At 31.1% G+C, this 14,868-nt stretch overlaps 1 protein-coding gene across 15 annotated transcripts in view; it reads right to left on the bottom strand.

Annotated features, from left to right (window-relative positions):
• LOC107436894 (zinc finger protein rotund) overlaps nucleotides 1-14,868 on the bottom strand; it is a 318,292-nt gene that overhangs the window by 199,941 nt on the left and 103,483 nt on the right. For 4 of the 15 annotated variants that reach the window (XM_071184136.1, XM_071184139.1, XM_071184135.1 and 1 more), the window contains exon 1: nucleotides 1,977-4,074. The exons of the other annotated variants lie outside the window; for them this stretch is intronic. In XM_071184136.1, the coding sequence (XP_071040237.1) occupies nucleotides 1,977-2,298 (322 nt within the window). In that variant the 5' untranslated portion in view covers nucleotides 2,299-4,074. Of the gene's footprint in view, nucleotides 1-1,976; nucleotides 4,075-14,868 lie in introns of those variants that run through there. 15 annotated transcript variants of the gene reach the window in all.

Genomic DNA, 14,868 nt, shown 5'->3' on the forward strand with positions numbered 1-14,868 from the left:
CAGTAAATTCAGAAAAATTTTACAAAGCTTTGATTTTTTCAGATTTTTTTACAAAAAACGTATGAAAATATTTCTTGAATGTGGCAAAACAGTATTTAATAATTCCCCAAAACAAGCATTCGATATGCGTACATAAACTCAATTATTTACTACTTTCTAATTTATAAACACTTTATCAACGTAAGTATCAAAATCAAATAAATAAATCAATTTAAGGTAGTTCGTTTTAAAGACATACACAAACATTTGAAATTATTGAAATTGATGCCATTTCGTTTAATGTTCAAAAAAATATGAAAATTTTTTAATTTTATTATTTAATATATATTTTTTTAATAGAATATGCAATTGTTCTTTGAATATGAAAAAATAAGATATTATTCTATAGTCTCCGAAAACAAGCTTTGATATGCGTCCATCGGTTAATTTATTCACAACGTGTTAATTATTAAACAATTTATCAAAGTAAACATCAAATAAACAAGTCAATTAGGGATGCGTTTCTTTAAAGATGTACGCAAACACTGAGTTTTTATGAACTTTCTAATATCATTCCAAATGACGCCATTTTGTTTTCTGAACTACAAAATTTAAAAAATTCTAAAATTTAACAAAACAGACGATATTTAATGAATTATTGTTTTTTTAATTTTAAAAGTTGTAAATGTATCGTTAATGTAACAAAACGCTGTATCGCAATTTTCTAAAACAAGCATTCGATCTGCGTTCATAAGTTATTTATCTACAACGTGCTAATTAGTAAACAATTTATCAACGTTAAAATCAAATAAACAAATCAATTATGGATAAGTTTCTACAAAGATGTACGCAAACACTGAGTTTTTATGAACTTTCTAATAACATTCAAAATGACGCCATTTTGTTTTCTAAACTACAAAATTTAAAAAATTCTAAAATTTTTCAAAGCAGACGATTTTTTATTAATTATCATTTTTTTTAAATAAAAAAATTATGTTTGTAATTGTATATTAAATATGACAAAACACTGTTTAGTAGTTCCCTAAAACAAGCATTCGATATGCGTCCTTAACCCGATTCATCCACAAAAAGAATCTCCATTTTTCCCTCAACTCCAGTTTTTTTAAAAAGCACAACTACCTTTTAACCCCTTCTTTCCCAAATTGCGAAGCTCCTAAAAGTAGTGGGAGAATGTCAGTATTTTTAATGGCAGCCCTCTCTAGCAGCTAATCAATAATCAATATCCAAGAGAAGGCGGACGGCACTGTAAAAACTCCCCCACTTGCCCACCCCCGCACCCACACAGCCCCGTCGCGAAAACCCTTTGAGCACCGAAAAACGAAATGTATGTATCGGCTGCGACCCACACAACCAAAAATAACTCCACACTTACCTCGGAAAAAAATATTCGAAGAGAAAAGAAAACAGGAAAAAAAAACTTGTCTAGGGAGAGGATATTTTTAAAAAAAAAGAAGAAAAAAAACGGGAGTTTTTTTTTCTGGCGTTTAAAAAAAATGGCGGCCGATCGAAACAGGAGGCAAGAAGGAAGAAGAAGGAGTCTCCAGAATTAAAATTCATTAACAGAGCAGGAGTTTTAAAAAGACGAGGAAGAAGGCCGCCATTATGCTTTTAAAACGAGATGCCCTAGCACTGAGCATCGCATTTTAACCCTTTAGGCTCAGGAATTTGCTCTCAACCCTTTGATCCCGAAACCATGCCGGATTGCATAGACAAAAACACGAAGAAAAAAATTTTCAAAAAATATTTTTTAAAAAAAACGATTATAAAAAGGGAATTACATTTTTTTTCAGGAGAGGGAAGGAGATTTTTTTTTACAGAAAAAAAGTTTTTCCGGAGAAGAAAAAGGAATAATTTTTTACCGTTCGGCGGCGCAGACGACGAACGGAAAGGAGGAAAAAAACTGGAGATTGAGGGTCAGGGGAGGAAAAAGAACGGAGGCTGGGGTCGGGGAGAGAAAGAGGAAAAAAAAAACTTACCGTGGTGATGGTGTTGTTGATATTGTTGTTGATGTGGGTGGTGGTGTTGTTGGGGTGGTGGTGGCGGCGGCGGTAACGGCGGGAGAGGCGGTGGATAGAGGAAGTTGTTGGTGTTCTGAGGCGGCGGAGGTATTGAAGGCGGTGGTTGCTGCTGTTGTTGTTGCTGCTGCTGTTGGAGCGGCGGCCGGTATTTAGGTTGTTCGCGGAATATTTTAAGTTTCTGTAGAGAAATCACAGAAATGGAACAACCGAGTGTTGACCGTGGTTGCATCTTTTCGTTCTGACCGAACGACGGCGTCAGGGGCGAACTGTCATGGCGCATCGGGAGAGAGGAATACTTTCTTTCGTCTGCCTTGGTTTGCTTTTCCGACGAAATACACTCCTCCTCTGTTTTGGTGCTGGAGCGAAAGAGGTAAGGAGCGAGCGCACATGCACGCACACACACACACTCGCGCTTTCGACCGTTAATTACTTTGCTGGAGCACACCAATTTCCGCGCAGCATCAAAGGGTTAACTCTTTTCAGTCACGTGACTCCCTCCCCCCTCCCATCCACGCACACACACACTCACTCATACACGCCGTACGATCCACAGAAGGAAGACTTATAACGGGGCTTCTTCTCATTTTCTATTTTTCTCTCTTCTCACATTTTTTTTTTCTCTGCCTCCTTCATCTGCATTCTCATCTTTTTTTTTTCTTGCGTCCTCCTCCTAACTTATTTTTGTCTTTTTCTTTTATTAGTTTTCTTCTTTTTTTGGCCAGCCACCATTTTTTTTTCCTTACTGAAAATCTCGAGACGGATTTTTTTTTCCCACTGTCTTTAATTCATTTTTGATCCATGGAAGAAAAAAAAAAAGGAGAAAAGAAGGCGATCTATTTCGCTCCTCCATCGCAATTTTTTATTTTATTTTTTGTTTTTATTTTTTTTCCGAAGATTATTAAGAAAGAAGATGAATAGGATCAACATCTTCATCCTATCGAACATTTTTTTTCGTCGTCGAAACATTTGGTTTTATAAATACTTTTTTTCAAAATGGAAGAAAAATACCTTTCCTTATTTATTATTTTTTCTCCTGGATTGTTTTGTTTACAATACTTCTTACTTTCAAATTTCCTGACACTTTTATTTCTATAAAAAAAGTTTAAAAAAATAAGTTTTATTTGAGAAATCAATCAACGAATGTCCTTAATTAAATATTTTCGAACACAATTTCGCGAAATTAACAGTGCTTAATGTCTGTAAAGAAATAATATTAGAGAAAAGAAGAAAGAAATTTAACGACAATAAAAAAATATGCTCTAGCCTTTTAACGCCTGTTAAAATTCTCAATTGTCCGTTAATGCAATAAATAAGTGCTGTACATAGTTTTCTTATTTTATGTAACTTTAAACTTGCGTGTAATCGAACATGTAAACTTTTATTTTATTTTATAAGACTGCGTTGAAACGCTGACAGCTTAACAACAATACATTTTCAACTCCGTAGAGTTGTAATTTTGAACCCAACGCAGAAGACTAGGGAACTGATGGATCAAGCATTAGGAGAAACTGGCCTTCGTGGTGGATTTTTTGATGGAACTAACCAGCATTTGCGTTACAAGGAGAAGAAAATCACGAAAACCTCCCACGGTTAGCTCGGCAGCACAGGGAACTCAAACCTGATCCGTCTACCACTAGAGATATTTTAGGTCAGCACAGTGTCGGTGCAAGCCGGGAGCAGAATTCATATCGACCAACTATCGCTGGAATTCGAACCTGGGTCAAGTTATTGGGGGGTGAGGGCTCTATTTCCTGAGCCACCACGACTGGCAGTATGTATACTGTCGAATATTGGTCGGGTAAAACCATAGTGCTGACGTAAAATATCCTCAGTGATAGACGGATCATGGATTATAATCCATGATCCTTGGTTTTGAACTCCATCTAACGCATATGCGGGTTAGTTTCATCAAAAAGTTCTCCGCGAAAGCTAGTTTGATCCAGGAGCTCCCTTGTCTTCTGGGTTGGGTCCAAAATTACTAGGCTACGGAGTTGAACTAAACAAAACACTACCTTTTTCGGGAAAAAACCTCAACTAAAAAAAAAACATTAAAAAAATAAAATGATTATATAAAAAAATATTTACGTTTCTACTCTTAGCATATCTGAAATAGTATATATCCTAGTTATTTCTATTCATATAATAAACCTAGTTATTTTTTTAAACAAAAATAGTACACTTTTAACTAAAACCAAAATAAATTACTAAAAAATAGATTCCACATTACAAACTAATAATGCGGTCTTATATGTCGGATGCAACCTGACACAGGACCCCATAGGACACAAGACAGACATAGGACCACAAAGGGCCAAGCAAAGGGAATAAAAGAAATTTTAAACTGAATAAATGTATAAATGTAATTAATTTTTTAAACTAAAATCTTCGAAATAGTTATTAAGTTATGTTGTTTAATTAGAGTACCCCCCCCCCCAAAAAAAATATTAAGAGCCCCGGAAAAAAGGGTCCTAAATTACATTTTTTAAATCATTTTTATAACATTACCTAAATTTAGTTTCTAAATAATTCTATTTCGATGGTAATTTAAATTTGATAATTTTTAGTCGTAAAAAATTTTTTTGATTCTAAATGTAAGTTTTATATGTAATTGCTATAGTAATTTTATATTTTTGTAAATATGAAATTAAAGACGGTCTAGTTGTCTTCCAATCTGAGGTCGGTCCTTAGCTTTAGTTGAATTTAGATTTGTCGTCTGGCGCTTTTGAACCGAGCTCCAGCTCTCTCATCGGCCTCCTTGTGGTGCTCGTGCGTGACTCGGGACCTTATGCCGTAGAGTTCGCAATTGCTAAGTCTTTTTGGACATGGCGATGAGACTTCTTTAAATATGAGCCTAATTTCTGCTCTCAGAAAAAAAGCACTAATTTAGAGCTTAAATATTACGAATGTTATCAATTTTGTTATTTATTTATTATTATTTTTTTGGCATTATATTACTAACTAGATATTATGCTTCTTTGGGTGTCATATTTATACCATAATTCATATCATTTTTAACTAAATTGGATATCGTCTATACTGCAAAAAGTAAATCAACTATATACATTTACTCATAAATGCTTGGTATATTTTTTAAAAAAATCTCAATAACGTTCAATATTTTTACTCAATAGTTAAAAATCAAAAAACATTTTTTTTAAAAATTAAGATTCCTATAAAAATATTGTTTTTTTTTTAAAATTTATTTATAAATTTTTTTAAATAAGTTTTTTCTTCACGCTCGAATTTTTATCAGCTTGAGTAAGTTCTGATAATATTTTTCTTTTAAATTTAAAGCAACATTAAATTATATAGTTATCTAAGCACTAATAACAATTACAATATCATAAAAATAATTGGCAGTTGACATAGTTTACTTACAAAGAAAAATCGAGGTAGGTAGCGCAACAATCTAGATTGACAAAACAAAAAACGATAAGAAATTTAATCAGTTAGTTTGTTTAATCAGCGATAAAACAAAACATATTAATATGATTCAAAACGCATAAAACTTGTATAAGATATTTGCCTTAAATAAACATTAAAAAACAAGTTTTTGCAAACGTAGAAAATCTAGTCAATAATAAAAATTTTTTTAATGTTTTCCAAACCCTGAATTCCGTTGCTTTTATAAAGGAAAAAAAATACCGCAATTAAATTTTTTTGCAAAAGAATACAAACAACAAACCAAGCTACGTTTATCAAACTATCAATAAACGAATTCAAATTAAAAATAAATAACAACATTTAATTGCCTACATGTAAATTAAATTTTTACCTTTAAATGATCGTTTATATGACTCACTATAATAATAAGTCGTGTTAGGGTTTCAATTCTTCTTTCACTCATTTTAAATAAGAATTTTTGATGAATTTAAAAATTTTAATTTTCTTCAGTAACTTTGAAAACGAAAAAAACTTTTTATCAAATTGGTATTTTTAAATTAGTATTATTTAATTAGTTATATGTAAGATTTTTTAATTTCCTTAATCGTAAAATTAATCGTTATTTCCTTAATCATGTTTTCTATATGCAAGCTATAAGCTTATATTCTCACTTTGGTAATTTCCAGAAATCAGCTCTAGAGATTTGAAACATTCTAAAGAAAACCAAAGGATCTTGCTGTAAGACTTCCCAAGTATTAGTTCCTGCTCTATTACTTTTCAAGTGTAATAGAATTTTTTTAATTTTAACTTGAAATAAATAATGGACACACTTAGAATTTAAAGATATACAGATATAAAAATAATAAAATAATTGGAGCTGCAGATTCTTGAATTAGTTGTTTTCTTTTCTTTTTTTTTTTTCATTACTGAGAGCATCAATTCTTGATGCTTTTATACTTTTATAACTGGAATTATTATGACTGATGTTGAGTTCATATGGGAATCTAGTTTTATTTTGCCTAGAGTGAGCTATGACTGTGACCGACTATATACAGGCTTGCTCATTTTACCTAAACTTAGTTGTAGCACCTCAACTTCAAGATCCAGAGGGCGATAACAACACTAAAAAACAAACTAATCGTTTACGTTACATAACTTTAAAAAATTCAACATTAAAAAACGTGTTCTAATTGCTATGGCAGGGGTGGCGAATCAATGGCACGCGTGCCATTTATGGCACCCGACACAATATTTTGGGCACGCCACCGATCACATTTGTTATTACACTATGAATTGTTATTACTCAAATGCTATTACACTATGAAGCATATGTAACAATTAAATTAAAATTCACAAAAAACACGCAAAATAATAAACAATTATTAATGAAAATAAAAAACAATTAATGCTAAAAAAGCAATTAATAACCATAAAAAACAAGCTAACAATAAATAACTAGCAACAAAAAAAATAATAAACAGTCCTGCTTAAACTAACATCTTACAACCTAATATAAGTTATTTGTCATCTAATCTGCAACAACCGAAGTCACACTGATGTAAGTTGAATTACGCGTATAACTGAGACATTGCAAAATACTTTTTTCTTTCAATGTAATTAAAGAGTTTTGAGTTGATAGTATTTAGTATTATTATTTTCCCAATAATCAAGAAGGCAAAATTATTTGACGGCACGTCTATTACCTCATTAAACAATTTTTTTGAAAAAATGGCACGTTGGTGTATAAAGGTTCGCCACCCCTGTGCTATGACAACAAAAGAATAAAACAAATCATAGTTAGGAATTTTTAGCCTTTCTTTTTAGTCTAACTATTGTCATTAGTTTATTACGCACAATGTGCTGTAAGGTTGTGTGTTAAGATCAGTATTGTGCCTTTGAAATACAATACAATAATTACTTGTAAATAAAACAGTATTTGCTTTAAAATTTTATTTATTTAATGTTTTCGTTGATTTTATTATTATTATAGAAGCAGGGATTCATAAATGAGCATTACGACAATCTCTAAATTGGGTACTTGCACTTCAAGAAGAAGAGCACAGATACCCACATATGAGACCCATAACGTCAGCGCCGGCTGATCCTTTATAAGCAAAATGGTGCATTAAAGTTGAGCTAAATTTCTCCACATAAGTTAGAATGTTAATTAACGTGAAGTTAATTAAATACAGCGCCATATCGCATATCGAATTTGTTGAAATATATTTCTTTCTCATCTAAGTCTTTTACTTAACTTAGATTTATTATTTGTTTATGTATTTTATAGTAACCGTGATATATTTTCATTTCATGTACCTGGCAACTTCGATTCATAATAAGTTTGCTTGTGTTCTATATGGCTTCGTGTCTGTCTTTGTTTTAAGTAAGAAATATACAGTGAAAGAATTGAAATCTTAATGAAAGAATATAGAATGTACTTAACACTTATTACGTAAACTTAAAAAAATTGAATCTTGGCGGATTTGTCTTACTCGAAATAGAATGGTAAGAGCAGTTTCTAACGTAAACAAATGCTCCTTATAACAACCAATCAGGATCGAGATACCCAGGCTACGTCACTTGCAGGTATCCCATTTTGAAAATATTAATAGATTAGGTTTCAAGTTCTTCCGTCATTTTTTAATGCTTAACCAATACACAATGATTTTTTAAACATGATAAACTATATTTCATATTTAAACAAAAATCTCGTTTCTTAATTTAGCTTTATTCAGATATAACTAGAAATACTAACTATGCATAGAAGACAGCTTCAACTATTCTTTACATAGAGGGCGTTGCCCCCCCAAAAAAGTATTACTGTTTTAGTGTCAGTCTATTTGAGTAAATTGAGACAATCTAATACGTAACAGTTAAGTTACTGATCTAGTTCAGCCTTGATGCTGCAACAATTCACGCGCATACCACTTGCAACTATGGTTACTGGGGGGAAAAAATCTCAAGTGGTCAAGTGATTGGCTTTCATTTTTTACTCCTTTATGGGGTATTGATATTTTCTGCGAATTATTGATTATTTAAAAAAAAAGGCGGGCTCATTATACAAATGTGAGCCTGAAGTAATGTCTATTATTTTGTGTAAATCTTTTTTGTCATAACTTAACATTTTTGTAAGAAAAATGAAACGCGTTCACGACCATCTAACAGAAAGTTCGAACTGAAGTATAAAGTACTGTGGTAATTCTTTTGGAAAGAAAAAGAGGGCTCGATCTCCGAAAATGAGTCTTAACTCTTTGACTACTAACGGGACTCATTTGTCCCAACAAATGTTTAAAAATTACTAATGAACATATGTATCCCACCATTAAGTCCGACTGGGACATATATGTTCCAGCCTCTAAATCGATAACCGCTTGTGAGAAAAATCCCAAATTCTAAATTTGCCTTATTTGTGACCTATTTCGTCCTTTTGAATAATAAATGGGACAAAAAAAATCCTTTTTTGAAATTCCCAGTCAAAGGGTTAAAACAAAAATCCTAGTAGTAACAAAACATAAGTTATTGTCATTGTTGACAATGACAAGGGTACTTAAAAATGTTATAATATAAAAGCCAGTAAAGCCTATAAAAGCCAGTAATCAAGCAAAGTGAATTAAAAATCGATAAAAATCTATATCATTGACAAAGTGCTGAAGGTAGTTTTTATAAAGTTTTTTTATTTATGATTGCACATAATGAAGGCTTGTATGTTCAATACAAGGAACGGTTTATAATTGTAAAATTGAACGGACTTGAAGAGCGTATAATACTATTTAGAGAAGGAGAACACAAAGAATCAGAGATATGTCCAGCTTCAAAGATATCCGCTACCTCCACATGACTGAGTGTTATTGCGGAACCATGATACTGTTCGACAGCGAAAGCCTCCTTATTAAATGGTTATCTTGAACCTATGTACATATTTTTCTTAAATTGAGTAAATAGGAATATCTTGATACTTCAATAGATTTTTTTTAATTTTGTCAGGGCAAAAAAAAGAAAATTCAGGGCGTTGCAACCTTGTCCTAAATAAAATTAAAATGCTCTCATTTTATTTTTCTTTTAGGAAAAGGACATTTTTTTGAAAATGAGAGACTTGGAGTTTTATTGAAACGAACCATTATCGTCCGAATATTTTTTGATGCAATGGAGGACCCCTTTAGGATCACGACCCCTCATTATTATTCAACCCCTTTAAGATCACGATCACATCTATGTTACTACGCGATTACGGCTTCAGGGCTCAGGATATCATACATAAATTGACCCTTTCCGACTATAGAAGCCTAAGATCCCGATAGACATGATCTCTACATCCAGGGATGCCACGTGCGATTAAAAATGTAAAAAGTGGTAGAAACTCCATTCATNACTAACATCTTACAACCTAATATAAGTTATTTGTCATCTAATCTGCAGCAACCGAAGTCACACTGATGTTACTTTAAGTTGAATTACGCGTATAACTGAGACATTGCAAAAAAAATTTTTTTACAATGTAATTAAAGAGTTTTGAGTTGATAGTATTTAGTATTATTATTTTCCCAATAATCAAGAAGGCAAAATTATTTGACGGCACGTCTATTAATTACCTCATTAAACAATTTTTTGGAAAAAATGGCACGTTGGTGTATAAAGGTTCGCCACCCCTGTGCTATGATAACAAAAGAATAAAACAAATCATAGTTAGGAATTTTTAGTCTAACTATTGTCATTAGTTTATTACGTACAATGTGCTGTAAGGTTGTGTGTTAAGATCAGTATTGTGCCTTTGAAATACAATACAATAATTACTTTTAAATAAAACACGTATTTGCTTTAAAAATTTTTTATTTATTTGATGTTTTCGTTGATTTTATTATTATTATAGAAGCAATGATTCATAAATGAGCATTACGATAATCTCTAAATTGGGTACTTGGGTTGAAGAAGAACACAGATACCCACATATGAGACCCATAACGTCAGCGCCGGCTAATCCTTTATAAGCAAAATGAAGTATTAAATTTTAGCTAAATTTCTCCACATAAGTTAGAATGTTAATTATCGTGAAGTTAATTAAATACGGCGCCGTATCGCACATCGAATTTGTTGAAATATATTTCTTTCTCATCTAAGTCTTTCACTTAACTTAGATTTATTATTCGTTTATGCATTTTATTGTAACCGTGATATATCTTCATTTCATGTACCTGGCAACTTCAATTCATAATAAGTTTGCTTGTGTTCTATATTGCTTCGTGTCTGTCTTAGTTTTAAGTAAGAAATATATAGTGAAAGAATTGAAATCTTAATGAAAGAATATAGAATGTACTTAAGACTTAATACGTAAACTTAAAAGAACCGAATCTTGGCGGATTGGGTTTACTCGAAATAGAATGGAAAGAACAGTTACTAACGTAAACAAATGTCCCTTATAACAACCAATCAGGATCGAGATACCCACCTACGTCACTTGCAGGTATCCCATTTTGAAAATATTAATAGATTAGGTTTTAAATTCTTCTGTCATTTTTTTAATGCTTAACTAATGATTTTTTTAAACATGATAAATTATATTTTAAAACATAAATCTCGTTTCTTAATTTGGCTTCATTCAGATAGAACTAGAAATATTAACTATGCGTAGAAGACAGCGTCAGCCATTTTTTACATAGAGGGCGTTGCCCAAAAAAAAGTATAATTGCTTTAGTGACAGTCCATTTGAGTAAATTGAGACAATTTAAAACGTAACAGTTAAGCTACTGATCTAGTTCAGCTTTCATGTTGTACTAATTCACGCGCATACCACTTGCAACTACGGTTACTGGGGGACAAAATCTCAAGTGGTCAAGTGATTGCCTTACATTTTTTACTCCTTTATGGAGTATTGATATTTTCTGCGAATTATTTATTATAAAGAAAATGCATGCTCGTTATACAAATGTGAGCCTGAAGTAATGTTTAATATTTTGTGTAAATCTTTTATATCATAACTTAACAGTTTTGAAAGAAAAATAAAACGCGTTCACGACCATATCTAATAGAAAGTTCGAACTGAAGTATAACGTAGTGTGGTAATTCTTTTGGAAAGAAAAAGAGGGCTCGATCTCCGAAAATGAGTCTTAACTTCCAACAGACATTTTTTTTCTAAATGTAAAACATGAATAATAAATAACTTAAGCCTGTTAAAAAATCCTAAACTGAGTCTCGCATCTTTCCGCACACACAAATTATCGAACAAACAAACTGAAAACAAATAACCGAAATAATTATCCCGGATCAATAATGAGATAAAGTCAAAAAAAGTTTAAGAATATATAGTTGTCCAAATATATTTGGCCATTTCCAGAAATATTTAATCTTTAATTCTACTAATGTGTTATGCAACTACTACTTAACAAATCTGACAATTCAAAACCAAACCATCCAGAAAAAGATATTGGATTAGTCATTATAATCACCGTTCTTTAAAAAGGATAAAGTCAGACAAGTCGTCGATTCACGTTTAAATCTAAGTATTCTTGAAAAACCCTACGATGTTTAAAGGATATATAATCTTGTTGCATGCAATATACGGCACGCCGTATACTGTAAACGCCATATTTGCCTACAAGCATATCATTTCACAAGGCGGAAAAATAAGAGAAGGATTAGTTTTATGGCTCAAATCATCGCTATTAAATGACAATTTAATTTTATAACCAATTACAGGAGGATTTAATTTATGCGAAACACTTTTAGGATTTTAATTAAAATGTTTCCCGTTTCTCTTCTCCAGGAATTTTGATAAAAATCGGATCACAGACTTAACTTCCTCAGATCACTTGATCGCTTCTCAATTGTTTGCTCTTTCATTTCGTCTGAGTCAACATTAATCTGCTAAAGTGTGGAGAGGAGGTGATATGGATGTCTTTAAGATGGGGGATCCTCCAGAATTTTCGATTTTCTTTCTCTTCCTTATTTGATGACGATTGAAGCTCTTTTGATTTTTCAGAAATCCGCAATCCTCATAATCATGATCGTCGCCATCCTTCTAATTTCAGACATTTTTGGATTTCAATGGGTAATTAATACCTGCAATAGCGCTTTTATATAATTCAATTTGCTGTCACCATTTTAATAGTGAAAAGCTTAGATTGGGATGTGATGAAAGGTCTTCATTTATAAGAGACAATTGGGCTGAAAACTGCTAAATCGTCAGAAAGAGTAAAAATTAACGCCAAAGAGTTTAAGCACTCCAACACAATCAGGGAAATCTGCAGATTTTTGGTGAATAAAATGTAAATTAAAATTGCTGGTTTTATTGGAACTTTTTTAGATTAAAACTAACTTGGAAATGTTCCACTTTTTAAATTTATTGCTGTTAAATAATTTAGAATTACAAAAAGAATGTCTTGTTGCACTTTTGGAACAACTTATTTAATGTTGAATGACGTAAGAAAACTGCAAAAAAAAATCTGAATAAATTATGGAGTACAATTGCTAGTATTAAGTTAAAAATAACTAGAAACTGTTGCACTTCTTAACATTTATTGCTATAGTATAATTTCTGATTTAAAAAATAAATAAATAAATAAAAAACATTTTGCTATACTCTTGTAGAAAATCGATTCAACGTTGAACTATCAGAGAAAACTGCAGATTTTTGTTTTTCTTTCTTTTTTTTTTATTTTCAATCTTGAAGTGCAATTATTAGTTTTACTGAATCTCTATTGGGTTAAAATAACCTGGAAACTGTTGCACTTCTTAACACTTATTGCTAAATGTATGCTTCAATAGAAACTAGTTTATTTGTTAGATTAATTCTGAATTCATTTTCAAGTAGTTTTAACTTTAATTTTACAAATATTAGTATTAAGATTTTTCATTACTATGTCTCCGTTTCTTGATATGAATTGTTGCGCAACAAGGACAACAAATGTTCTGCCGAATTTCAATGTTGATTTACCTGCTTATAGCGGCAACATGAAAAATGTGCCTATTTCTTTTGGATTTTGGATGAGTTCAGAAGGATAAAAAGTATGGGAAAGAGTGCGATTCGAATAAAAACGGACTTATATATTCTAAAAATGTTTCCGTGACATACAGATTTTTACTCGAATTAAGAATGACGAAGAAATATGTATCATTGATATCATTACGAATCAGATGAAGAAAATTTATTTAAAAACACTAGGAATAACTAATTTGTTTTAGTGTTAATTACCGTAAGATAATAAATAAGGGGTTAGTTAACTATATATTTATATATTCTTGCTAGTAATATACCTCTTTGTTCCTTAATACTTCTTTGTGATTTACTTGTTTCAAATTTTTTGGAACAATCAGTTAACTCCTAAAAACGGCCAACTCTTAACATGGGTTAGGATGGCGTGATCCCGCAAGGATCTTAGGTGATCATTCTCTTTAGTTCTTTATTTTTTTCTTAATAATTAAAACTTTCTAGACAAGCATGAAAATATAAATGAAAAAAAGGTAATTTAAAAAATATAATAATAATATTATACTTAAAAATAATTTAAATCAAAAAATAATATCTACAAGCTTATAATGCATTCTAAAAACTATTCTCTAATTGGGTACCATGGGCTCAAATGGGTTTGTTAAAAATGCTTTATGGTTTAGAAGACTTCTAAGCGTCATAAAAGTAATAATTCGTACATACAAATTCGTTCCAATTAGAAACCTATTATTTTGATTATAAAAAAAACCCATCTAGAAATAAAATTGGATATTGGTAGGAACAATGAAGTTATAAAGCTTTAAAACTATTAAACCAGTGTGGGAAAGTTTACTTTTACATACAATCATTTCCTCAAGCTAGCAAAATTAACTCTTACGCAAATTGATGCTAATTTTCAAACCAGATATATTTTATTTCTATTTTAAAACTCAACGAGAAAGTTAACTATCAACTACTAATCTAACTTTTTGTTCGTTATTTCAAGGTCACTTTGGTAAAAAGTACAAAACTTGCTGGACAAGTTGCACAAACATGGATAAAGAGCAGATAAGTATATAATTATAAAAACTCTTGCTTCATTAAAAACATCGGTTTTTGGAAGGTATTAGTTTTGCCTCTTTTCAAAATGTCTTCATCATCATACCGATAAACATATCTTCAAAACGAGGTCACAGAAGTAAGAACAAAATAAGAATTTTACAAATCACGATATATTTTCTTCAAAGATATGTCTTCATTTTTTGTTGTTCTTTTTTTTAAAAATAAAATAAAACCTAATAAATCAAAATAACATTTGATAAGTTAGGTTTCAAAACTATTTTTAAACTATTTTTAAGACATTTCACGGTAGAGACAGAAGATATTTCTCGCTTTAAAATATTTCAATCTGAGTTTTTAATGACTACCAAAAAAACTGGGTCATTTAAATGTTATTTTGAAACTCTTTTAAATTTTATAAATTTTTTAGACTGAAACAAGAAGATTGTTTTTGATCTGCCGTTTTTAAAAGTGGCGCTTAGACAC

This window comes from Parasteatoda tepidariorum, chromosome 8, assembly GCF_043381705.1.
Source record: "Parasteatoda tepidariorum isolate YZ-2023 chromosome 8, CAS_Ptep_4.0, whole genome shotgun sequence".
Taxonomy (NCBI): domain Eukaryota; kingdom Metazoa; phylum Arthropoda; class Arachnida; order Araneae; family Theridiidae; genus Parasteatoda; species Parasteatoda tepidariorum.